Raw genomic sequence first — 28,000 nt, forward strand, 5'->3', positions numbered from 1 at the left:
GGACTGTTCTTTCTTCTTTTAAATCTGACTTAAAGACTTTTCTGTTTAATGCACATTTTCTTCCTCCTCCCTGTATAGTGTTTTTTTTTGCTGTGTGAAGTGACCTTGGGTTTGTGAAAGGCGCTATATAAATGTAATTTATTATTATTATTATTATTATTATTATTATTACTACATCTAACAGTGATTCGGTTAAACTTAAGTTTGCAGATGGCACTATTCTGGTTGGTCTGATCTTAAACAACGAGTCCACATACTAGATGGAAGTAACTCGACCGGTGTTATGGTGTGGAGCTAACAACCAGAACTTGAACATATAAAACATGTGGAGATGACATTTGATTTCAGAAAGAAACCCATTCCACAGTCTCCACTGGAAATGCACAGCTCCAAAGTCAGCAGAGCAGAGTCTTACAAATTCCTGGGAAGCATCATTCAGCAGGATCTCAAATGGGACAGGCACGGTACTGCAGTTAAAGGAGCCCCACTAGGACCTGCTGCTGGACCAGTTCTACATGTCCATAATGAAGTCATAACAGAAAATCATTCTCTGTTCAGCTCTGCATCTTTGCACACCAATAATAAGCGGACGGTAAAATGTGCAGAGTGATTCATCAGCTGTCGGCTCTCCACCCTCAAAGACCTTATCTCATCTGTTGACCCCTCACAACCCAGTCACTCTCTCTTCCAATGGTCTCAAACTCAACAGAGACTAAATGTAAGAGCACTAAAGACTTGGACTAACCACCACCTCCATAGATTCTTTCCCCAGGCCATCCTCCTCCTAAACAGTGACCCTTCTGACATCCTTCTGCTTTAAACTGCCGCACATGCACTTTATTACACGTATTGTGACGTACATAACCACTGTGTATCCCATGTCATTATCAATCTGAATAAGATTTTCTTCAACTTTTCTCCTGTACTCTGTGCACCTATGCCCTGTAACTTGTTGCAATAATATTTACATTTATATGTTTACATTTCTTTTAGCTGTACACACTGTATGTATATATAATATATATAGGTAACTCAGCACTTCAGAGCTGATCTGTACTTGTCTCCCATTGCACATCCTTATATATTACTTGTAGATTGTATCTGATTCTACTGTCTATTTTATATTTACATATAGTGTATCTTTTTTCTGTATTCATTTTATTGGATAAACTTTTATGTTGACACACCAAAACAAATTCCAGTCCCAGACCATTATCCCTCCTCCACCAACTTTACTGTGGCCACTATGCATTTGGGTAGGTGGCATTCTTCTGAAACGTACATTCGTCCATCAGACTGCCAAAGAGTGAAGCATGACTTATCACCCAAAAAACACACTTCCACTGCTCCAGAGTCTAGTGGTGGTGTGCTGAACACCTCTCCAGCCAATGCTTGGTACTGCATATAGTGATCTTAGGCTTGTGTGCAGCTGTTCAGCTGTGGAAATTCATTTCATGAAGCTCCTGATGTTGCTTTCAGAGGCAGTTTGGAATTCTGTAGTGAGTGTTGTAAGAGAGGATGGGTGATTTTTATGCACTGCGCACTTCAGTACTCTGTGGCTCTGTTATGCAAGTTTGCATGGTCTACAGCTTTATGGGTGAACTTTCACAGTAATAGCACTTACGGCTGACCAGCATTTGTAGCAGGGCAGAAATTTCCTAAATTAACTGTGGCAAATGCATCATCCTATGACAGTTACATTTAGTATCACTGAGCTCTTCAGTATGACGCATTGTCTCTACTCAGCGGAAGGATGGACAGAAAAACCTGTGAATTTTTTTCAGATCTGAATAAAGAGTGCAGCTTGGCTTTCCCCTCTCTCTCACAGATAGGAGAATTGTCTTCTAAATATTATATATAGTTTTTAGTGATGTTTTTAACATGAACCGGTGGAGAAATAATGATGTTTTTTTTTCTGTTGAGATATTTTTGAAACTTTCTTTTTTCAAGACTGCTGTTTTCTGTTATTCAGTTTGAACGGGATGGGACTAAATTTGGCAAAGTACCAATTACAGTTAACAATAATATATATATATATATATATATATATATATATATATATATATATATATATATATATATATATATATATATATATATACACACACATATACATACACATAACAAAATCACAAAAATCAATGGAAATCAAATTTATTAACTAATGGAGGCCTGGATTTGGAGTTACACACAAAATTAAAGTGGAAAAACACACTACAGGCTGGTCCAACTTTGATGTGATGTCCTTAAAACAAGTCAAAATGAGGCTCAGTATTGTGTGTGGCCTCCACGTGCCTGTATGACCTCCCTACAACGCCTGGGCATGCTCCTGATGAGGTGGCGGATGGTCTCCTCCCAGACCTGGACTAAAGCATCCGCCAACTCCTGGACAGTCTGTGGTGCAACGTGGTGTTGGTGGATGGAGCGAGACATGATGTCCCAGATCAATCGGATTCAGGTCTGGGGAACGGGCAGGCCAGTCCATAGCTTCAATGCCTTCATCTTGCAGGAACTGCTGACACACTCCAGCCACATGAGGTCTAGCATTGTCCTGCATTAGGAGGAACCCAGGGCCAACCGCACCAGCATATGGTCTCACAAGGGGTCTGAGGATCTCATCTCGGTACCTAATGGCAGTCGGGCTAGCTCTGGCGAGTACATGGAGGGCTGTGCGGCCCTCCAAAGAAATGCCACCCCACACCATTACTGACCCACTGCCAAACCAGTCATGCTGAAGGATGTTGCAGGCAGCAGATCGCTCTCCATGGCATCTCCAGACTGTCACGTCTGTCACACGTGCTCAGTGTGAACCTGCTTTCATCTGTGAAGAGCACAGGGCGCCAGTGGCGAATTTGCCAATCCTGGTGTTCTCTGGCAAATGCCAAGTGTCCTGCACGGTGTTGGGCTGTGAGCACAACCCCCATCTGTGGACGTCGGGCCCTCATACCATCCTCATGGAGTCGATTTCTAACCGTTTGTGCAGACCATTTGTGGCCTGCTGGAGGTCATTTTGCAGGGCTCTGGCAGTGTTCCTCCTGTTCCTCCTTGCACAAAGGCAGAGGTAGCAGTCCTGCTGCTGTGTTGTTGACCTCCTACGGCCTCCTCCATGTCTCCTGGTAGCACCTCCAACCTCTGGACACTACGCTGACAGACACAGCAAACCTTCTTGCCACAGCTCGCGTTTGATGGGCCATCCTGGATGAGCTGAACTACCTGAGCCACTTGTGTGGGATGTAGAGTCCATCTCATGCTACTACTAGTGTGAAAGCACCACCAACATTCAAAATTGACCAAAACATCAACCAGAAAGCAGAAAGGTACTGAGACGTGGTCTGTGGTTTGATTTACTTGGAGTTATATTATATATTGTGTTGTTTAAGTGTTCCCTTTATTTTTTTGAGCAATATATATATATATATATATATATATATATATATATATATATATATATATATATATATATATATATATACACTATATATATACTATATATATACATACATATACTTTCTTTCCCTGAGAAAAAGTCACTGCTCTCCTGCTGCTCTGAACCAAAAAAAAATTCCTAGCAAGTTAGTTATTTAAGCTTTTCTAAATTGGTTAATGGTACTTGTCATAAACGTTTATTAGGCCATTGTTGGTAGTGTAGGTAAACACTGCTTCCCACTTGCATTAAACACCTGCTGCTGATCCTATTATGAGCAATTATATATTTTATTGTATATGAGATAGCGGTCCACAATATTTAAATATAAGAATAAAAAGCTAATACGTTAGCTACTCCTCTAACATCAAGCCTTTTGTATTTTACAGGCATGGTGCACAATAGTGCAAATGAAAAATTTCTCCACCATGCCTATACTGACTCATAATGGAAGCTTGTGTGACCTCCTTTACAGGAGCACGGCCTAGTTTCTCGACATTATCTGCTAAATGTGATCTCTAAAATGACCATCAGACAGCTTGATCTTCATTTTGCTCTTTATACTCACTATTCAGACAGCGGTCAAGAAGAGTGAAGTGGTCTTTTTTTCTGTGAGGGAGGTTCAAACATACAAGGCTGAACCACACTGATTTGTGATCATTGGCGCTGGGTTGTTTACATTGCCTGGGAGTCAGTCACTGTGTGCTATGACATGCCCACACTGTTAGGAGCAGGCAGCAGCTTGGAATTTTTGGAGCATTTATCCACTACTGAGTTGTATTCATTTACGAATATTTCTAGAATATAACACTTGCGAATGCTATTTCTGTGGCACATCTTTACTGTTAAAACAAATATTTAAACATGGAAATCATGATGGGAGGGGTTTAAGTACTCTTTGTCTTATAGTGACAGTTTTGGTGGTTTACCAGGCCTTCCAAGATCGAATCATTCCAGTCATTTTCTTTTAATCATTTATTTGGAGTCCAGTTTTGTAAACTTTTTTCCCTTAAACCTTTTCCTTCTTTATGCATGTGGATTATTCTCTATCTAATCTCACAAATGTCTTCAAATAAATGAATAATATGTACCCCGAGGGATAAGGACATGTTTCTTTGGTTCTGGATAAAGGATCATGACCAGGGTCCTTTGAAAGGGCAGGCCATGCTCTACACTTATCTACAGTTTGGGATTGGTTTGACCTTTCCGTGGTAATCAAAATGGATCCAAAGTCCTGTTGGATAAGTGTCCCTATCTCCAGGTTCCCAGGAGAGTCAGGGAGTGGAAATACAATTTGTAGTAATATCTTTTATTGTTCCTGAAATAAATGTCTAGTAATGAATCAAATAACTTTTCCTTGTTGACTAAAGGTGAGCCGCAAAGTTGTGGTACCTCGAGTTCCAGGGAGAGCATGAACAGCAATGCCCACAGTCAGCTTGTCTGTATTCATTGCGACAGGATGTGGGGGGTCTGTAGTCACAGAAAGACAGTTTCAAAATATGCCATCAAGTACAGCCATCCAGAATCCTGGGGCTGAGATTCTGTTCCCCTTCATCAAGGAAACAAGAGTCATTCTAGGGCTGTTTTGAGTTTTTAAACAGCTTTATTGAATTGAAAACTGAATTGAATTTTAAAATTTTACATTCAAATTCAAAGCAAATATCTTTCCTTTACATCAGAACTAGTTTGTATACAGAGACGTCAACACCGTTTTACAATGATGTTATGAAAAGTAGATCAATATAATAACACATTTATTTATTTATTTATTTATTTATTCATTTAGAATTTTTACTCAAAATTTGACACCATATTAAAAATCATTCAAAATGTGCCATGGTTAACAATTTTTTCATGTTTATTTTTTCCCTTGTCATTTCTAAAATACATCAATTAGGCATAACATTATGACCACCTCCTTGTTTCTTTGCTCATTGTCCATTTTATCAGCTCCACTTACTGTATAGCTGCACTTTGTAATTCTACAGTTACAGACTGTAGTCCATCTGTTTCTCTGATACTTTGTTAACCCCTTTTACCCTGTTCTTCAGTGGTCAGAACCCCCATGGACCCTCACAGAGCAGGTACTATTTGGGTGGTGGCTCATTCTCAGCACTGCAGTAACACTGACATGGTCGTGGTGGTGGTGTGTTAGTGTGTGTTGTGCTGGCACAAGCGGATCAGACACAGCAGTGCTACTGAAGTTTTAAAAAATGTGAAAAAACAGTCAAATGCAATATAAATGGGGATCAGTGACAATGTTTATATATGGTTTCTTCTTTGCATTTTAGTTTAGTTTTAACACATTAGTTTTAACTTGCATTTGTAGATTTTCACAGACAGTAGATTTCAGAAGTGATTCTGAGCCCATCAAGTGATTTCCACTACAGAACCCTGTTTTAATTGTAGTGCTGAGAGTCTGTGAGAGCTGTAACGTGGAGCGAGGAGGCAGACGCATACGCAACTTTCATTGAGGGCAAATTCAGGGTCGTGGTCATGACAGTCCAGGTTCAAAAAGCCAACACAGAAAGCCTGGGGTTCAGACATGACGAAAGAAACACTGAATCAAACAACACCAACAAACAATCAGAACATCTAACATCAAACAAAGACCAACAGAAACACGGGGCTTATATAACACAGGGAAGACGAGGAACAGGTGGGAAACAGGTGGCAACAATCAGGGGCAGAATCATGAAACAAGGGGGCAGGACTATGAAAACCAAAACAAACAAACACATGGACTATCAAAACACAAACACATGGAGGAGTGGGAGGAGTCAATCGTGACTAAGGTCCAAATATCATGGCCAACAAATACTAGTTTTTGGCCTTGTCCCTGCATATAGATATTTTTCCAGATTCTCTGAATCCTTTAAAGTTATTATTTATTATAGAAGATGAAAAGCAAGGGTTCTTTGCTATTTTACATTAAGAAATGTTATTCTTGAGTTGTTGCACTATTTGCCTGAGCAGTCGTTCACAGAGTGGTGAGCATCATCTTTGCTTCTGAAAGGCTAAGCCTCTCTGGGATGTTCTTTTATACCCAATTATGTTACTGACCTGTTGCGAATTAGCTGTTTTTTTACCATTACACAACTTTACCTGCCTTTTGTTGTTTGTTTTTTGGAATGTGTTGGCATCAAATTAAAAATGGGCATATATATTTCAAAAAATTATAACATTTCTCAGTTTCTACATTTGATATGTTGTCTTTGTTCTTTTTTCAATTGCATATAGGGTTTAAATGATTTGCACATCACTGCATATTGTTGTTATTTACATTTTGCACAATGTCCCAACTTTTTTGGTAATGGAGTTATACATTCTGCATTCTGTGGAGATTCTTTAAACTTTAAAATGTTTTTTTTTCACACTCACACATCTCATTTATAAAAATGTTTTTTTCAAGACCCATGTAGGATGGAATCACTCCAAAGAACCCCTTTTGGGCAGCATTATTTTGAGGCAAATTGTAAAGAAATTTTGAATCCACTAGATGGCACAATAGCTCTGAAACAGTAGCTGTCATACAATCTAATCAAGAAACACTGAAAGTGAGAAAGAAATTGTAAGGTCCTTGAAGCATGCTGTAATATTCTGCTGGCTATTCTTTAATGTTGAATTTGAATTAAACAGTCATTAGTAATACAAAAACATAAACAACTAAATGCTAGATCTTTTTTTTGTCTAGGAAGCTGAAACTGAACGTGAAGACCACATGCAGCTGTAATGGCGTCCTGGTGTGCTTTGATTCACGGGTGCTGAGTGCGCACTTCTCTGCCCCTATTTCTGGTTGCAGGACAGAGCTGTGAAAGTACAACGTTTAAGAGGCTCAGAGGCTTATTGGATATGGGTCAACACGAAGGAGGAACCATATCTCTCCCTGCTTCACTCCCACACACACACAGTCCACTCATCACTCTCAGGCACACAAAATACTACTTACACGCTTTTCCCTGTGATACAACAGGCCTGCTAGAAGGCATGAAATGTCAGTATTTCAGTATCTGTATCTGAGAATACTAACTATTTCAGTATCTGTATCTGAGAATACCACAAAGCCTAAGTTCTCCTACACTCCTACAAAAAGGTTTGTTTAGTAAGATGCACTTTAAAATTCTGAGCTGAAACTACTTAATTGAAAGGTTCCTTGAGGAACCAAAAGGGGCTTGTCTTGTCACTTGAAATGATGCTTTGGTACCTGTATTTTTAAGACTGTATGACATTTACAGTGAATATGCACAAATATACAAAAGTATATTTTATAAGTATATAAAAGAAGAAAATTAGGATAACAGTAGCGTTGCTTATTCCACAATCATGAAATACCAGGCGGTTGCTAGTGTGGGGCTATGCAGTTGGTATGTTATCCCAGGTGGTTGCTAAGGTGTTATTAGGTGGTTGCGATGGTGTCTTAGGTAGTTGCTGAGGTTTTTGTTAAGTGGTTCATATGCTCAATCACTAATAATACACATTTGGGTAACAGTAATGTTATGTAGCATGTTGTGCAGTCATTAATGGCATCATTGCTGTCCCGACAAAACCTTGAATCTTTCATATTTTTATTCCAAATACATTTGGGCCACTTTTATTGGTCCATTTATCGTTAAGTGTTTACACAATATAAAGGCCAGCTGTGCTGTGTTCAAATGATGTAGAAAAAAATGAATATCAAAATGGTATTTGTGACAGCAGCAAATTTGTAGAAGAATAACTGTGTTCTTAAATGAAACGGGTAAAAATCTATTTAAATCTTAAAATGTAATTCCATCTTCCAATAATAATAAACTTTTTTTCCAATAATAACAATAAACTCTATGTTATATCACCCAATATTATATCATTGTACTCCCTGCCTAGAAACCAGTGCTGTAGGATGTTAATGGCAATGTCTGCTCGTCTTCTCTGTTTAAATGAGCTCGGAGACCAGCCTACTCAATTCAGCGGCATTTAACTGACGCACGCAAATATAGGAGAGCTCCGGGGATTGTTCCAGAGAGTGGGCCTTGTTAACTTTAATTATTCCCAAAACAAGATTGCACTAATTCAATTGAACTGTTGGGGCTATCACCAAAGCAGAAGGCCAATTACTGCCCTCTGCTCCACTGCGTTCATGCTGTCGTCACGGAGCACTTCAGGGTAGTGCCCAGTTTTTTATGTGTTCTGCTAAATGGACTTGAAGTGAATGAACATTAAGCATCATTTTTTTATAAATCCTGGTTAACAAGAAAGTGCCAGTTCAGGGAAAAAAGAAAACAGGTTGAAAACATTGGTATGTGGTCTGTCTAAACAATACAGTTCTGTACAGATGCACTCTCAGAAAAGAAGGTATGTAATTGCCACTGGGGCAGTACCCCTTTTCTCACACTACATCTCCGTCTGGGAACATAATTGTACCATTATCTATTGAAATTATATTTTCTAAGTTGTATTGACTCCACACACCCTGTCTCATCTCCAGGCTTTTTATTTCATTGTTCTGCTTTGAAGCATTAGGTTATGAATGTGTTTTAGGTTATGAAGATATGAAGATATAAATACATACTTTTCTATTGGTAAAAAATATTTAAGGTACAGAGTTGGACCTTAAAACCACTGTTGTTCCTTTGAGGGAAGATTTACATTGTTTGTACCTTGATGAATGAGAAATGTACCTGCACAGAAACGTTCATTTCTAACAGTGTGCACACTCTAAGAAGAGTTCTTTGCTTGGTGCCATAGAAGAAGCAATTTTTTCTTTAGAGAACTGTTTGTAAATGAGATGCGTGAGTGTGATCAGCCTTTGTAAGGTGGAATGAACTTACAAATAATGTAAAGATTGTAAGTACAAAAATATAGGAGCCAGAAAGGGTTCGTTGCAAGATGTCATACAAGAACCCCTTTTGGTTCCCCTAAAGAGCCTTTCAGAGGATGGTGTCTTTGTAAATGAGATGTGTTAACATGAAGGACCTTTTACAGTTTAAAGAAATCAAATTTTAAAATATGATGGAGATTCAAATGAATGGATTCTTTTCTCCACCGCTAAGGAAACATCTGAGGCGTCAATGTGGGTTTCGTCCGCAATCCTCTTAAGCTGCGCCTCTGTGGATTAGATCCAGGGCTCATGGTCTCAGCCAAGGGTCACTTTGAAAAGACTTTGTTTGAATGGACATGAAAGATTTAGACTGTTATTAACCAACTTTTCACTGATTTCTCAAGAAAATGCACTTATACAACATTCTGCAACTCGCTGAGGACAAAGGAACTGAAGATAAGTCAAGATTAAGGTAACGTTAAAGAGCTGTTAAAGTCCATTAATGGTATACATGTAATAGTGAGGAATCTATGTCAATGCAGCTATAGACGAAGCCACAGTCTGACAGCCAGAGTGTCAGACATGAATACGGTAGTGAAAATGAGTGTGTATGAACGGTGTTACTAAGAGCACGGCAGGAGCTCTCCAGGGTGCTGAAGTTGCTTCTCTACTGAGTTGCTGCAACATCGTACCACTGCATCAACTAGTCCTACAAAAGGATGATAGAGAGCTGAGGGGCTGCTTTCACTGAAACCTGATTGATGTTCTGAAAAAAAAAGACTGAATAGACTGAAAAATACTGGAGGAATGGTCCCCTAAACTTAGCCCCATCCTTAAAATGCTGCAGATACTAAAGGAAAATTGATCTGATCGCAGGATTGGACTTTCAAACAGCAGCTAAATAACGGTAAGTAAAAATATTTATTTATTCATTTATTTATTGATTAATTAGGTACAAATACTATTTTTCTATAGGTAAGCCAGTTTGGAAACTGAATTAATGTTAAAGTTATGCTAGGTAAAAATATTTATTTGTTAATTGATTATTTAATAGTTACAAATAGTATTTTTATTTTTAAAAACAATAGTATGTAAACTGGGTTACCTGAATAAAAGTAGGTATAAAAACTTGTTTGTTTGTTTCTTTGTTTTTTTCAAATTCTATCTTTCTCCTGTTAAGCCAGGTGTTTGACCTGAGAATTAAAAAATTGTAAAAATCTTTGTTTGTTTGTTTGTAGGGAAGCCAATCTGCAAAGCGTCAAACTTTTTGAAGGGATTGCGTGGCAGTAAAACTGTTTCTCTTTCAGATGTACTATAACCTGGCATCAGAGACTACTGTGTAAACTCCATGTATGATAACGGACACTAAAAGTGGACGATGCAACAGTTTCCTCTCCATTTCGGAGGTGCACTATGGGAGTTATCCAGTTACCCCTGTTGTCCCATCCTGAGGAGCAAACACAGCCTTTCCACACTGCCATTCTACAATTTAACTCTATGGATCATTCTTGGGGTGCTGACATTCCCCTGCTGTGTGCAATGCCTAATATTTAAAGTTGGAGTGGTGGGGCCTTGGAACTGTGACCCTGTCTTCTCCAAAGCACTCCCTGTAGTCGCATCAAAATTAGCCATTAATAGGATAAACGAGGACTTCAGTTTGGACTTGGGCTGTAAACTGGACTTTGTGGTGCTCCAGGAGCCGTGTGAAACGTCAAAAGCACTGACCACATTTGTATATTATGAAAAATCAGCTGATGGTTTTGTGGGACCTACAAACCCAGGATACTGCAACGCAGCGACCCTCCTGGCCAAGAACTGGGATAAAGCCATCTTTTCATGGGCTTGCATCAACTATGAGCTGGATCGAACTGAAAACTACCCCACTTTCGCACGGACACTGCCATCACCAGCACGGGTTCTCTTCACTGTGCTGCGGCATTTCAGATGGGCTAACATTGGCATTGTGTCCTCTAATGAGGATATGTGGATTGACACTGCTAACAAAGTGGCCAGTTCTCTGAGGAGCCAGGGGCTTCCCATAAGCATTGTTGCATCTGTTGGCAACAACGACACTGAGCTGGAGAACACACTGAGGGCTGTCCAGAATGCAGGGGCAATAAAAGGTAAAGCACAATCGTGCAGCTCATTTATGCAGGCCGGCAGCCCACATTCATTACTTTGGTTACCTTCATAGTGGTAAAAAGAGATGAGAATGAGAAAATAATTAACATCCTACATAAAGTTTTTTTTTCTCCCTGAGATCCATTTTGAACAAGTTTTATTTACCAGAAACATAAATCATTCTTACATAACCATTTTCCAACATCTGTACATCACATGATCAAACATGTTGTTTTTTGCTGTGCCTTTAAGGATGGTATACAGTCAACTGCAGTTTGGACACCACTGGACAAATTATGATTTATTGATATTCTAAGTAATTGTCTGCTAATTGTAGTGCACAATTTTATTTCATTTGCTTGAGTTTGACATATTGAAAAAAACCTAAAATATAAAATGTGCCCTAACTTTTGCACAGGCCTTGATTTCATATATATTTTTCCAGCGTGGTAAATTCAGCAAATAACAATAATTGTGCAGCACAATGTGCAGAAGTGTGTCCTCTGTACAAGGCTTCTACTTACTTTTACATGCCATTTGACCAAACGTTTGCATACAGTTGATTGCAAATTATCTATACTCCGATTGGCTGAGCTGTCTTGTGCCTCATCTGGCTCATCAGGATATCTAAGCTGAAACACTCCTACCAGCTTCAGTGTAAATGGGTGGGGCTAAAGTGAATAGGTGGACATACAGGGGCTGAAAGAAGGAAACCCTGAGTTGTAGACCTAATCTTTATCAGCCATCTTGTAGAAACATCTCAGGACAGCCTGGAGGATGTGCACATAATCCTGATGCATATTTGAGGAAGCTCTTTTAAATGTTTGTGAAGCACTTGCTGCTCATGATGCCCATGCATCTTATGCAGCTGCAGCACCAATTCAGTAAATGTACTAGACTTTTATCCTGTAGCCGACACACTCTGCAAAGAAACAATAATTTATTGAGGCTAGTTGTATAAAATCCTATCATTCATTTTAATTGTATTATATATATATATATATATATATATATATATATATATATATATATATATATATATATATATATATATATATCATTTTTGACGTTATAGTTTAGCAGAATAATAGAATACCTTTGTAATAAAAGGCATTCAAAGACTTCCAGAAAATATTTTTGGATAAATGATATAATCTATAATATGTCTTTTCTCAATCTTAAAAATATCATAACTCAAATTTTTTTTATTTTAGCATGTTTTGTCAACTTGTCGATAGCGTGTTTTGTCAACATTGCAGTCTAAAAGTGTTTTCCAAAAGTTAAAGGCTCAGCTCCACCCACTCTTTGTGTACCATGTTCTGTAGTGTATTACTGAAAAGCTGGTTTCCTATGGAATCTAAGTAGGACATCCAAATATGTCCATTTCATTTGAAATAACAGCAGCATATTTTCTGAGATCTCACTGTGTGGTGCAGTCTGATTCTTACTTGTTTCTCTGAAAATCAACTTTTCTGTACATTCACAACCAAATCATTTTCATTCATGTTTATTTGTAAACATTCTGAGGTCTGTGATAGAAGGATTTTTAAATATATTGCTCATAGCTGGATTTGGCGCTAGATGATGAGCCGCAAAATTGAATACTAACAGTACATAGAATTTTCTTAATTAAACAATAAAAATAAGTTCTCAGCAGTTCTGTTCAGTAAAGTCATTTCTCTGGAGTGCATCTTCAAGTAAAATTAACATCTAAAATTATTCAAAGATCTCATTTTCATATCTATTTTACTTACAGTACTTGTGTAAATATCAATACTAAACTGGCAAAGATTAATTGTGATATTTAAAAATTCCCCCATTCACTTGGAGTGTCTCAACCTGAACACTGATATCATGCTGTCAAGCAAGACCAAAGTTTCTCCAGTAAAAGTAACAAAGTCTCCACTGAAAGCATCCTTTTTTCTATACTATAGGTGAAATTAGAAATTTGAAGTCACTGTCCATCCTGTAAACAATAGGGTTCAAAGAACAACACATGTATGATTTTCTCTTTATCTGCTCAATGGAATTAAAATTTTTTGGCTGTCATCATGTCTCATGATTATTGTCATGTGTTTTGCATTCTAACAGTCTACAGTAGTTAACATTGTACCATTCCTAATTTACAAATATGTTCAGAATAATTTGCCTGAAAAACAAGAAGACTTCAAGAGCACCACTTTGTCTTCTGATAAATTGTTCCATAAATGATTTACTATAGTAAAGTTTGGCTCTACTCTGTTTGTGTCTTGCAGTCATTATCATGTGCATGCACTCGGTGCTGATTGGTGGGGAGCAGCAGATGAACTTCCTGCTGAAGGCCTACGACATGGGCCTAACCAACGGACGTTATGTCTTCATACCTTATGATACTCTGCTGTACAGCCTGCCCTACACTGACACTGCCTACTTCACAATGCTCAATAACACCAAGCTGCGCAAAGCATATGACGCCGTGCTGACCGTCACTGTGGCTTCTGACCTGATGTCCTTCAACCAGGCCTTCAACATGGCCAAACGACAGGAAGAGCTGAGCGTGTCATACGGTCCAGAGCAGGTGAGGAATCAGCAGAGGCTGCTGAGCTATTTTCACATTTTAACCTGGATATGATGTAAAGTCCGTATGTAGAACAACAAAATTACTTTAAATATAAATAATTTAAGCCTTTGTCATAGCCTGCAAGAGTGGGATTGTCATCTGCATTGCCTGGAGTACAATAGGTGTAAACCAATGCCATAGACCATAGGACAGAGCTCCAGGTCCCATTCTATGCATTGCAAATATATTTATTTGTCTATTTGTTCATTATTTTCTATAAATTGTGCCATGTTGATACTACCAATGGTTACAAACTGCCAGTGATTCAAAATCTAGGAACAAAAACTGGATTCAAGGTCTGTAGTTGACGTGGAATTTTTTTAAACATATTGAAATGTATTAAAATGGCTAATTTCCTTTTTAACTGGCATCAACTCAATTCTGACTCTTGTCTATATGGACAGTGATGCTCCAGAGCATCTCGTTTTCTGTTTGGGCCTTCAGGCTTATGAATGGCTGATTTATGATTCCTCTGACTGTCTCCATCTGTCTTGTTGCTGATCATCCTCTGCTCCAAGCATCATCATCTTTTCCAATTAATTTGTTCATCTTATAATATGAGCGAGAGGTGAGGCATGATTTGGTCAAGAATCAATTTACTTGTGTTTTTGCTGTTCAAGGTACTCAAAGTCCAGAGTTCAAAGGCATTAGAATTTTTCCTGTCTTGCTTTAACTGTCCAGCCTTCACATCCATAAAGAACCACAGAAAACATCACAGTCTGGACAATTCTGATCATCATCATTTGACATACTTGTTGATTGAGTGCCAGTATGTCTCGTATTTCCTGACTGCTGGATCCTTGTTGTAAATAATTGTTTCAAGTAAGCTAAAGCTGTCCACCCCTTTATCAGTGCCAAGGTTAGCAACTATGGAAATGATTTTATTGATGAAAATATGAGCTTACAATGTGAAAAAGGTTGTGAAGATGGCATTTATTCTCTTTGTATGCATTATATATTGCAGTTCTGTTGTCACATGCTGTTGTCTTACAATGACTATGATTACTTAAACCAGTTTCATTTATAAAAAAATACATTTCCCACATGTTAAATTTAGTTTATTTCTTAAAGTAGTTGCACAAGTATTGCTGTTGGAACAAAACCCATTCTTCAAAATGGTAATATAAAAATCTAGATTATAAATTGGACAGTTCCAGAATCTGATAGATTGAGCTGCATTCGAAGCCACTGTAAAATCCACGACATACTACACCTATGACCACCTGACAACAACTGAACTCTATTGCTGCACTCCATTATGAAAAATCTGAAATGGGATAATTGGACCACCAAGTGTACTGATTAAGTAAGAACCTGTTTTCGTTTAAACCATGGGGCTGACAACTTATTTTCTTAACTAAAACTAGGCTGTTCAGCTAACTAGCAAGCTAAATGATAGCTAACATGCAAAACTTCCCCATCATTAAAATCACAGGCTTGAACTAAAGTATGATTCACTGTAAAATTGTAATGTAAAAGACTAAAAAATGTCATTTGAATGCCGTACATGATTCAAATGTCAAGTGTTTGACAGATCTACCAGAATTACCTAAGAGGAATTCCACCAATTTTTTAAATTTATATACAATTCAGTCCTTGATATGCAAAGTCATCCAGAGTGGGTTGATGTGAAACAGTTCATTGTAGGGAAACTCACTGACTCAGTTATTAAGCTTAGTATTAACCTAATTAATTTAAGTTGTCTAAGATAAGCTTGTTGAACTAAGTTAACAATAATTTATTCCCAATAATTTTGGATCTTTTTAACCCAATCATCAGGAAATATTCAGACAATGCAAATATTTTACAATGATAATGCAAATATTTAATTATAATAAGCCAAACAAATAGGAGGAATCTGAAGGACATTTATATTGATGTCAGGCAAAAATGAAATGATATGAAATGAAAGTAAGATACATCAACACCATGCAGTGAAGGGAGGTTCTAATCCTTAGAAGCATCAGACATGTATCATGTATCATTGCATTTATCAAACCAGTTATTAGTTACCTGATGTTTCTCTGCAGATAAAATAAGTTGAAACCTTGTTGAAACCTCTTAAAACAGTTCACTGGAATTTACATATTTCTGTTTAACTTCATCAAATGTCTGAAATCAATGAAGCTGCGTCATTATTATATTTCCTCATAGTATTTCTTTGCTGTTTCATTTCAGGTTTCTCCTCTTTTTGGCACAATCTACAACGGACTGTACCTCATTGCCAAAGCTATAAACAACGCCAGGAGAGCTGGCCAGTGGCTCTCAGGAACCAATCTGGCCCTCTACACCCGTAACACAACATTTACCGGCTTCAACCAGAACATCAAGATAGACCGCCAAGGTGATGGGCAGACAGACTTTGTGATTCTGGACTCAGATGGCTGGGGGACGCACCTGTACCTCTGCTATCTGGTGGATCTGGGCTCAGATGTTGTTCGCTTCGCTGGCAAGTCCATTCACTATCCAGGGGGTTCCCCTCCCTCTGCTGACTCCAGCTGCTGGTTCGATCCCAACGCCATCTGCACCGGAGGTACTGAGAATGTGCAGTTTTACAGTTTAACAGCTCTCAGCTTGGTCTTTGGTGATGTATGGAGAGTGGATGATAAATCCTGCGAGTGCTTAAAGGAATAAAGCCTTAAAAAGGAACGTAAAGTGTTTAAAGTTTTTCATCAAAAACATTTTTTTTTACTCCTTAGAGTTTCAGTCTTTTGTATTGAAAAAAATCTTTGAAATGTAAAGTGAAAGAATTATGTCTAATCAGCTCAAAAAGAGCACTGTGAAACTGCAAAATTTCTTTTTAATGAAAATACTATTAATATAGTGACAGTTTTCCAGCTGTGGTGTATTTTTATTGATAAAGACCTGATAAAGACCAAGAAAAATATGACTCACACGTAACTTTTTAGCTAATCTCAGAATATTTACCATTCTGCACTTGTTTGAATCCTGTTGGTAGTAACACATTTCATTTCATCACTCTGTCTTTGCAATTGTTACTAAAGCACAGAATAGTCAATACCTCAAGCGTATTTTGTTGAACATTCACAAGCCAAGGATGTGATGTTTATGTACTGCTTTTATCCATGTTGTTAAGCCAAAACTAGATGCTGTTCTGTGCCATGTTAAAAGCTTTGGGTAGAAATTCTGTCGCTGTTCAGTACCTTTAGTTAGAGAACATAACTGTGTTCCACTGCATGCAACGATCCATCCATCCATCCATCCATTTTCTAAGCCGCTTCTCCGTCAGGGTCGCGGGGGGGGGCTTGGGCCTATCCCAGCAGTCTTCGGGCGGAAGGCAGGATACACCCTGGACAGGTCGCCAGTCCATCGCAGGGCAGACAGACAGACACAGACAGTCACTCACACCTAGGGGCAATTTAGCATGTCCAATTGGCCTGACTGCATGTCTTTGGACTGTGGGGCATGCAACGATAATGATGTGTATTATATGGGTTCTTAAGTAATAGTTAAGTAACCTATATAAGACGTTTCTTGGTTTTTCCCCCAGTGACGTCTAATAATGTTAATTATAAATATTATTCCAACTGTGAAATTAGACCTCTGCATTTAACCCATCCATGCAGTGAAACACCCACATACATGCACACTAGGGGGCAGTGAACACTTGCCCTGAGCAGTAGGTAGCCCTATCCACAGCACCTGGGGGTTAGGTGCCTTGCTCAAAGATACTTCAGTCATGGTCTGTCAGCTGAGGGGATCAAACCAGCAACCTTCTGGTCACAGGGCTAGTTCCCTAACCTCCAGCCCATGACTGCCCTGTGGGTTAATATGGGTTAACTTACTGAAAAACATTCATTATTAACAGTCATTATTGATTTTTACATGACTATTTTTTAATCTCTCTTTATCCCTTAGAAGTAAACAGACTGATTTTGTTACTGAGCTTTAAATATTGATATACATTAATGAGCTCTGTTCTGATTGGTTGCCCTATATTGTGTCTCCTGAGCTGAAATACTTCTCATAAGTTCAGTGTGAATGGGCAGAGCTAAACTGCTGTAGGATGAATTGGTTAATATGTGTATATTATATGTGTGCATTTTCCTCATATCACAAAAACAAAGGATTCAAATGAACTTTTTCCAGATTAGTGACAATTTTAACAAGGTCAAAGATAAAGGACAAAGACAATTTTAACAAAATCAGTAATAATTTGTTTTGTGGTTAGGGACAGGAATACACCCACAACACACACAGAAAGAGCGATTTTAAATGACTTGACTTTATATGATTGTATAACTACAACATGCTCTGAAACAAGTTATTCACTATGCACTAACACATCTATCAGTAATGCTCCAGACAGCAATCAATCACTGAATAACTAGAAAATTAGTGTGAACGATTCAGGAATCAGCATTCCAATTCACGGAATCAGCATTCCAATCTGATTTTCATTCATAATATATATTTTTTATTAATTTAGGTTGTGCTGACAGGTTGTTATACCCTGTCAAGACCTCAGGCTTTTTATGTTATATTTCTCTTTTAAAATATTGCAGATGTGCACATTGCTTCTGAGAAACTGAATAGTCTATACCTTTTAAAACTCACTTAAGGAACCTGATTAGATCCTAAGGACCATTTATGTACCTTTAGATGTACATTTACATTTGCTTGAACATTAGGGGTCTTTTCTGACAGTGTATAGACTTAAAGGCTCAGAAGGTTGATGTCACCATCTTAACTTACATAGTTCATTGCTGCCCTGTAGAAGCAGCGCTGTAGTAGTATCTTTTAAGGAACTTTCCATTGCACTCTAGACAACATAAACTGATGTATTATTGGTGAATGCAAAGGATTTACTGATTATTTTTTGTATCTTAGGTGTGGAAATCATCTATGTCATCATAGTGTTTGTGGTTGTCTTCGTTTTCACTGTTGGTGCCATCATGTTAAGTCTGTTTATAAGGTAAGCTCTAACTACAGCACACCTTATTCCCATCGATCCATAAAAAAATCTTTATTTTTTTAGAATCACTATTTACTGAAAGTCACTGTCTATGATCTACCTTTGTGTCCTTTTTATAGGAGGCGAATCCAACAGATCCAGTTTGTAAAAGGACCCAATCGGATCTTGCTTACTTTAGAAGATCTTACTTTCATCAATCCCCAGCTAAGCAAACGGGTATATTTGCTTCTTTAGGCTGTTTTTCTTGATTACATTTAAAATGTAACACATTTTAAAGTATCTGTTCTGTGCGAGCGTTCTTGACTTAACTTTCAGCTTTGCTGTATTAGAAAATCACCCTGGAAGAACTCAGCGACTCCAAAAGTGTTGTGGATGAGAAGAGCACCAGATCAGGAGATCGCTCTCAGTCCATAAACAGTCTGGCAACAGCAACGTATGAGAACTCTAATGTGGCTGTCTATGAGGTAGGATCCTTCTTCTTTGGTCTCTCAAACTAGATCTTCATTAAACATTCAGAAAAATATATTTTTTTTCTTTCTCCGCAGGGTGACTGGGTGTGGCTGAAGAAGTTTGAAGAGGGCCAATTCAAGGAGGTTAAGCAGAGCACCACCAAAATATTTACAAAGGTATCTGCCAAAAATGAATCGTTAAATCTAAATCTTAACTTATTTTTGGAGTTTTTTGACTATTTTTCTTTCTTCTTCAGATGAAGGATCTCCGGAATGAGAATGTTAACCTGTTCCTGGGGTTCTTCTGTGATTGTGATGTATTTGCTGTGGTCACTGAACACTGCTCAAGAGGGAGCCTACAAGACCTACTGCGCAATGAAGATGTAAAACTGGACTGGATGTTTAAGTCTTCTTTGGTTCTGGACCTCATCAAGGTGAGTGACATCACTGTCATGACAGAACCTCACATGTGCAAAACTTACAGTGTTTTGTTACTTTAATGCATGTTAATGATTTGGGATTATTGGTAGTTTTGGGCCATTTCTGTTTGTCGAGTTATCATAACATGTTCAAGCATTGTATTGGCCAGCTGGAGTTTTCAAATTGTTTAATAAACTAAGAGATAAACAAATAAACAAACAAAATAGAGTTGTAAAGTATTGATATGACAGCAACACTATATTTACTCTAAGCATCTCATCAGAGCAAGTGTACCCCAAAATTTGCCATGGAATTTATAGGAGCTTATGTGAGGTTGAGATTAGTTTTTATCATAGAAATCCAGAGTTTCTTTTCACCAAATGTCACTGTAAACAATTCAGTTTTATTATAGGTAGATTAAATATGTACAGTAGTGTGGAAATGTTATTTAATCTCCAGTCAAGCTAGCCGTTAAGTACAGGGTATTCAATTTTTGCATCAGGAAAAAAGCAGAAAACATTTTTAACAGAGAATTACACAGAAGCCTCAACAACAAAATCCTACAAAATTTCAGTATTTAGTGTGTCTCACTCTTTGCCTTATTTGCAGCTTCCTTTCTTTTTAGGAGACATGCTTTTAGTTTTTTAAAGATATGTGCAGGGATTTCTTTCCACACCTCCAACATTGCATTGTCTGCTCCTTCTGATCCGAGTAGTACTATACACATTCAGTGATGCTGATTTCTGGACTCTGGGGTGGTCAGTCCATTGTTCTGAGAACAGCAGCATCTTCTTTTTTTGATATGTTTGAATTTTTTGTTTCTTTTTTATCTATTTCATTTTCTCTCTAAGGCCTTTTTAACACTTACACATCCCTTCAGACTCATAGTGTTGAGTTGTCTTCTCATGGTGGAAGGATGTACAGAAAGTCCTGTGGATGTTTTAGTTCTGAAGCAAAAATTGGAGGTAGACTTTCTGCCCTGTCTCAAAGATGAAAGCTTTAAGTGCTGTTTACATGATGGTGACAGGTTTGGTGGTCTACCAGGTCTTGCACAGAGTTGTTGAACTACAGTTATTGTTTTTGACTTTTCCCTTCCTAATTAAAGTGGATGTTCCATATAATCTCCTCAGAAATATCTCCTGAAGCAACATCCTGTACTTAAAAACTATTCTGCCTGAACGTTAAAGGAATGAACAGTTGTTCCTCACTTGCGCAGTACTGTGTATAACACATGTAGTGTTCACTGCTAACTTAATGTAACCTTGTTGTCTTTTGCCAAACAGGGAATGAAATACCTTCACCACCGAGAATTCCCTCATGGACGACTAAAGTCACGGAACTGCGTGGTGGATGGACGATTTGTCCTAAAAATAACAGATTATGGATTTAATGAGCTTCTTGACTCCCAGAAAGCTCCAAGGCAAGAGTTTCCTCCAGAAGGTATGGATGTGATCTGTGTATGTTTCCTTTTAAAGTTACATTTGCATAAACTGCCACATGGCATTATAAAGTCTGAACTAAATTCAGGGTGGCCCTTGTTCCTCAGATTTATTTTGGACAGCTCCTGAACTTCTCAGAGACCCTGAGAACTCAAGAAGAGGGACATATAAAGGTGATGTGTATAGCTTTTCCATCATACTCCAAGAGGTGGTTGTTCGTGGACCTCCATACTGCATGCTTGGATTGTCTCCTGAAGGTTAGTGACAGACAATGACCAGAACATGTTCAGCTAATTGATCAAATGAGTGTCCTTCAAAATGACCATTTTTCAAAATAATGTCAGTTAAAGTGAAAGTAATAGAAGAAAATAGTTATCAGGTTGGTTTAACGGGTTGGTTTAACAGAGGGTTTCTTGCCTTTTATTAATTGACCATACCTTGGTTTTTGAGAATGCATTATGCAATAGAACTTACATAGTCAAAAGGTGCACAGCAGCTTACTTTCTTTTGAGTGTTAAAAAATCTCAGGCCTGTTTTTTTAACCATAATGCCATTGTATTCTACCTACAGAAATAATTCGGAAGGTGAAGAAGCCTCCCCCCATGTGCAGACCTACGGTAGCTCCCGACCAAGCTCCACTAGAGTGCATCCAGCTGATGAAGCAGTGCTGGAGTGAACAGCCTGACAGAAGGCCTTTGTTCGATGAGATATTCGATCAGGTTATGATTGAACAACATCACACTAAGCAATTTCAGACACTAATTGCATCTAGAGGTGAACGTCCCAAGTCCTAGTGGTTCCATACATTTTCTATTGTCTGGGTTCACAAGAGTGCAATTGGCTGCACTTGGGAGCATAAAAGATTTACCATCCAATTTGGGCAGCTGCCAGGTTACATAGACAGCTGAGGTGCTGTGTCCCTTAGCAGGTAGATGATGATGCATGGCTGGCTTTGGAGGAAAGCACATGCAGTGTTTTTTTTTTTGTTTTTTTTTTCTAGGAATCACAAAACTCCAGAATAATCAGCTTCTGCTCAGGGAGGGCCTAACCGTACTAGTCCATTTGTACCAGCTTTCCCTGTGAAAATTTGATTTTTTTTACCATTTTTAAGTAACTTTTAATGCAAGTTAATATATATAAAACCCAGCTAGTATTTTTAACTGATGCAAGAAGGAAAAGGAAGCTAGAAAGAAAAAAATAGCTATGAGGCCTTGATGACAGTGGCTAAAAATTAAAAATATGCTTTCAACATATCTCTAGGTCTCATAATACCTTAGGTATCTCTACGTCTCATTTTTCTGTCTCACTAATGTGACAGTTCAAGCTCATAAATAAGAGCAAGAAGGTGATATTTTGTTAGGTGACATATCGCTGTTGTCGGATCAAAACCTCACATCTCCAAAATGGTAACTATACAGGAGAAGGGAAAAACTTACTTTACCTTAATGTAAGTCAATGGAACCAGACATATTCCTAAGCAATTTTGGGCCGTTTCTTTTGGCCCATCCGCCATGAAAATTTGACACAATATAAAGGACAAAAGGTATTTTCAAATTACGTAAAAAACTAGAAAACGACAACAATGGAGATACGAGGTTTTTGTCCAACAACAGCGATATAGATAACCAATCATGATACACAATATTATGTTTCTGAATTATCTTCAGATTTCTGTGTGCCAGTTGTAAGTTTTATTCTGAAGTCTCACTTCACTCATTTCACAGTTCAAGCTTATAAACAAGGGCAAGAAGACCAACATCATAGACTCCATGCTGCGTATGCTGGAGCAGTACTCCTCTAACCTAGAGGATCTGATCAGAGAGAGGACAGAGGAGCTGGAGGTGGAGAAACAGCGGACGGAGAAACTCCTGACAGAAATGTTGCCTCTGTAAGGCTTTTTTCTTTACAAAAGAAAGCCCTACTTATGCTATGATGAAAATATCTATATACCTTTGTCATATATTGCTTAATTAAATGTATCTGTAATCTGTGTCTAAACAGAACTTTGATGCTGAATTGAAACAAAGATGTTAAAGTTGCAAGATGCATATATTGAAATATGTGTGCACATATCATCTGAACTCGAAATTCTCATGTATTCAGTCACACTATTAAACATGGTTGATGTTTTGCAGGTCTGTGGCTGAGGCTTTGAAAACTGGTGCCACCGTGGAGCCAGAGTACTTTGATGAGGTCACCATCTACTTCAGTGACATCGTGGGTTTCACCACAATCTCCTCACTCAGTGACCCCATCGAGGTTGTGGATCTGCTCAATGATCTCTACACATTGTTTGATGCAGTGTTGTGTAACCACGATGTATACAAGGTAAGCTTTCCCTCCTATGATCCCACAAACAATTAATCCATGTTGATAGCAACTGTTAATTCATGTTGTGTCCATGTTAGCAACCTGATAAAAAAATGACCTACATGACTGAAAGCCATGGACAATCTTGGAAATGTTTGTTTTCCATTGTAGGTGGAAACCATTGGAGATGCCTACATGGTGGCCTCTGGGCTTCCAAAGAGAAATGGCAATAAGCATGCGGCTGAGATTGCCAACATGTCCTTGAACATCCTTAGCTCTGTGGGAAGCTTTCAAATGCGCCACATGCCAGAGGTTCCAGTCAGGATACGAATAGGCATTCACTCAGGTCAGCTGCACCTGCTAGCTACAGTATACTACGTGTGAGCATGTTATTTCCACTTAGGATATCTTTCCACTGCACAAAATTCAGGAACTTTTGGAAACCTGGAACTGTGCTTTTTCTACTGGCCATTGGTCCAATTAGCATGCCATAAAATGACCAATAAAGATGTCAATCATAGTTACATAACAGGTAACAGGTACATAACACAAAAAACAAACTAATAACGAATACTGTTGTTTCCTCTTTGAGTCACTTCTGTTTTTGAGTGTGCAGTGGAAAAATGCCATTCGTGTGCAAGCAACATTACATTACACATAAATGTGCACAAGACTGTATTTACTTGTTCAATTAACTGCACATAGTCTCAGAGAGTGTACATGTGATTTATAGCATGGTCCATGGATATAGCACCTGTCAAGGTTTACACAAAACACTTAACCAAAGTGTCTCTGGATAGGGTCATGTGTTGCTGGAGTAGTGGGCCTAACTATGCCTAGATACTGCCTTTTTGGTGATACAGTCAACACCGCCTCTCGTATGGAATCTACGGGTCTGCGTGAGTTACTCCACCATTTATTCTATTCTTTTCTTTCTGTCTCTATGTGTCTTTCCACTTTGCATATAAACTAAAATGCTGTATCGGTACCGACACACTCCAAAAATAATTTGACTGTGAGCATCTGGTGTCTTTTCTTGCAGCTTATAGAATTCATGTGAACATGACCACTGTGAAGATTCTCTGCTCTTTAAATGATGGGTACAAGATCGAACTTAGAGGAAAGACAGAGCTGAAGGTACAGACGACTGATTCAGTTCAAATGTTGTGACATGAGATACTATGACAAGACACTCAAACTGCGTAATCTTTTAGTGCTAGTGGTTTGAAGTCATGTTAATTTTCTCTGTCTTGCAATTTTGTATTGCAACAGCTATGTGTGCACCATGTGAGTGCAATAGTTTTAGCAGAATTTGGCCAGTTTGAGCCAATTATATCATTTCCAGCACTCCTACATCATAATTGTTTTCTCTCTTTCCATTATTTTTTCCATCTTTGACATTTGTGTAGGTTTATGTAACAAAAAAAGATGTAGTACATGTACAATAGTATCATGATATGGCCCTTTAAAACTGCATTAAACTGTTAAACTGTTATGTATTGGATTAAAAGTGTTAGCATTTGCCCAGTTAACCCCTTAAATGGCCAGGGCCCACCAGCGGGCCCAAAGTTTCATTACACACTTCTATAATGTACGAATAGCTCAGCCAGTTTGCAACGAAGTCCTAGTAGTTGCTGAATGATAAGCCTTAGTATGTAATAAGCCTGAGATTTTAAGGGATAAAAAAGCTGTACATAGACCTACAAGAGCTCCCTGTCCTGATATTTAAGTGGACTACCAAAGTGATATATATCTCTTTGTAATGCTGAGGTTTGATGTATGATTTCAGGGTAAAGGCATTGAGGAAACATACTGGCTTGTTGGAAAAACTAATTTTACAAAGCCTTTGCCGAAGCCTCCTGACATCAAACCGGGGTAAGATGATGCTTTATCCACTTAACATCAGTATTAGAGTGAATTTATGAGAAAGTTATTTATGTGTTATTCATTTGTATACTATTATAATGAAATAAGGCATTATTTATACTTATCCAAATTCTATTATTATAATTAGAGGGAATGAATGTATCTGGAACGTAATGAAAACTTTTCTTCAAATGTCATCTCAAATGGGGCGTATAATTTGTGCACCAGAGACAACCATGGTTTGAGTCCTGAAGAGATTGCTGCTTACAAGAGAAAGAAAGCTGAGAAAAAGACTTGAATCCCTGAGTCAAAAGCAAGGAGGTAGCACCTTGCATGCAGCGCTGCATTCTGTTGTGATGTGATAGGGATGTCTTGATTAGTGTTGTGGGGTGATGGTGTTTCTACTCATTTGGCCTCATTGTCTATTCATTTGCTTTTGTGTTTCAGCTTGTTTGCTTCGTGATTTGTCTAATTTTTCAGTAATGTGGTTTCTTTTGAATGTACAGGCTTAAAATGAAAGGGGCCAACATCTTTGGAGTGATGCTGTAAAAGAACCACTTTTAGCTTCCTAAAAAACCTTTTAATAGAGGGTTCCATTTTGGTAAATGAGGTGCATAGGTGCAAAATTTAGCAAGCAATGCCTTAGAACAACCATTTTTGCTTCCTTAAGAATCATGGTTGAAAGAGCTTTGTGAGTGTGAAGAATATTTTAAAAGTGCAAAGAGATTTCATATAATATAAAAAGTTCTTTATTTATTTAAAGGCTCTTCATAGAGCCATTACATTATGTGAAGGTTCACACTTAAAAATGTTCCAAAAAGGTACTTTGAGCCATACAAGCTTGGCTCCTCAGAAGAACCTTCGCATCATATAGAGGTTCTTATGGAAGTCCAGAGAGGCCACGAGGTAATTATCATTTTCTGGATTGTGATTTTAAGATCACAAGTTAATTATTTTGTGATTTCAGATAATAAAGTTATCTTGAGATAAAGAGTTAATTTTCTTGTGATCTCAAGATAACAAAGAGATTATCTTGAGATCACAAGATAATTAACTTGCTATCTCAAGCTAACAATCCAGAAAATTATAGCAACAACTCATGGCCTCTCCAGACTTCAATAGGTTCTACGCCAATTTAAAGCTGTTTCCATTTCCATGTACATTTTCTATGAGCTTCTTCCTACTTTTAAAAAATTACGAAAGTTCACCGAAACTTCAAGGAACCAAAAATGACTCTTCTATGGCATCACACAAAGGACCCTTTCTAACACCTGTATTTTTAGGAGCTCAATATGAAAGTTCTATACCAGTCGAATGTCTTCTTAGACTATTCATTCAAGCCAAGAACTGTTAAGGAACCTTTCATTTTGATAGTTTAGTGCATGTATAATTACACTGTACATCACAAATACTTCAGTTAGGAACAGAAAGCCAAAAAAAGTTTCTCCTAAAACTAACATTTCTTTCCTTTTCCTTTCTTCTTTTCACCAATCTTTGTTTTCAGGGATAACTGGCAGGACATGGTGACGGACGAGATCAAGTCGATTTTCCGGAAGGCTAACAGGCAGGTGGACAAGCCTAAAATCTGAAAAGGAAGGAGGAAGATGGAAGGATAGATGTAGGAGGAGGAGGATGGATGACAGAGGCTGAGTAAGAGAGACACAGAGGACGCCGTGTGTGAGTGTGTATCCCTCTCTGATCACTGCAGCTTAATGAGACTTCTTTAATAGGATTGAGTGTCTTCTGTCTAATCTGCCTCTGACCAGCACAGCAGAAACAGTAGTGCACTAATGAAATGAGAGCGGAGGAACAGGTAATTAGAGAAAGTGTGTTCCTACTTGACGCGGACTACAGTCGTTCTTCCTTTGTTTTGGCCACCGAGTGGCTTTGTGCTCATCGCTCAGGCTTGCTGCACAGTCATCGAGGTTTTGCTGTCATATGTGTTGAAGTGTTTTCTGTTGGCTTGTTCATACCTATATGTTTTTTTTTGTTTTTCCCAAACCAAAAAGATGATAATCAGGTCATCAGATTAAGCGGACATCTGTTCCTAAGATCAAACGTAAAGCTTTTTGAACCTATGTGAGAATCTGGGCTTTTAAATTAAAGCACTACACAACAACTGAAGCCTGAAAATAAAACAGCTATCAAACCCAGTAATTTATCTAAATTTAACTAAACAGCTTGTGATATGATTTCCCTGGTTTTGAACTGTTCCACGCGTTTAATCTTATTGTATAGAACAAGAGAGATGGCTCATGCCTGTATATATATATATTTATATATATATATATATATACACAAGGTGAGTCAAAAGTCATAGGACACCATTTTATTTTATTTTATTTTTTATTTTATTATTGACTTTTATCTCTGGTGTAATCTCAAACTAATTCAAGTGTACAAGTGTATGCTGAGAAAATCTGCAACAAACACGACCTTCAGCACAGTATCACGGAGGCTTGTGACAGCATTAAAATGAAAATAAAATAAAATGGTGTTCTGTGACTTTTGACTCCCCTGTATATCTATCTATCTATCTATCTATCTATCTATCTATCTATCTATCTATCTATCTATCTATCTATCTATCTATCTCTCTCTCTCTCTATATATATATATATATATATATATGTATATAT

At 38.0% G+C, this 28,000-nt stretch overlaps 1 protein-coding gene across 3 annotated transcripts; it reads left to right on the plus strand.

Annotated features, from left to right (window-relative positions):
- The first annotated feature begins 9,535 nt into the window (after positions 1 to 9,535).
- On the plus strand, positions 9,536 to 27,889 carry gucy2f (guanylate cyclase 2F, retinal). Of its 3 annotated transcripts, none has more exons than XM_017707206.2 (19): positions 9,536 to 10,128; positions 10,460 to 11,344; positions 13,598 to 13,899; positions 16,120 to 16,474; positions 18,793 to 18,877; positions 18,997 to 19,093; positions 19,207 to 19,341; positions 19,423 to 19,503; positions 19,584 to 19,760; positions 21,030 to 21,186; positions 21,293 to 21,442; positions 21,756 to 21,904; positions 22,910 to 23,073; positions 23,321 to 23,513; positions 23,667 to 23,841; positions 24,296 to 24,394; positions 24,538 to 24,632; positions 25,285 to 25,370; positions 26,866 to 27,889. In XM_017707206.2, exons 2-19 carry the CDS (start codon positions 10,600 to 10,602, stop codon positions 26,948 to 26,950), a joined length of 3,330 nt encoding a protein of 1,109 aa, XP_017562695.1. In that variant the 5' UTR covers positions 9,536 to 10,128; positions 10,460 to 10,599; the 3' UTR covers positions 26,951 to 27,889. The 3 variants fall into 3 exon arrangements, with proteins under 3 accessions (XP_017562695.1, XP_017562694.1, XP_017562697.1); XM_017707205.2 differs by having other exon boundaries at positions 10,529 to 11,344; XM_017707208.2 differs by having other exon boundaries at positions 9,536 to 9,693; positions 10,529 to 11,344.
- The last annotated feature ends 111 nt before the right edge of the window (positions 27,890 to 28,000 follow it).

The sequence above is a fragment of the Pygocentrus nattereri genome, chromosome 17 (assembly GCF_015220715.1).
Source record: "Pygocentrus nattereri isolate fPygNat1 chromosome 17, fPygNat1.pri, whole genome shotgun sequence".
Lineage (NCBI taxonomy): Eukaryota > Metazoa > Chordata > Actinopteri > Characiformes > Serrasalmidae > Pygocentrus > Pygocentrus nattereri.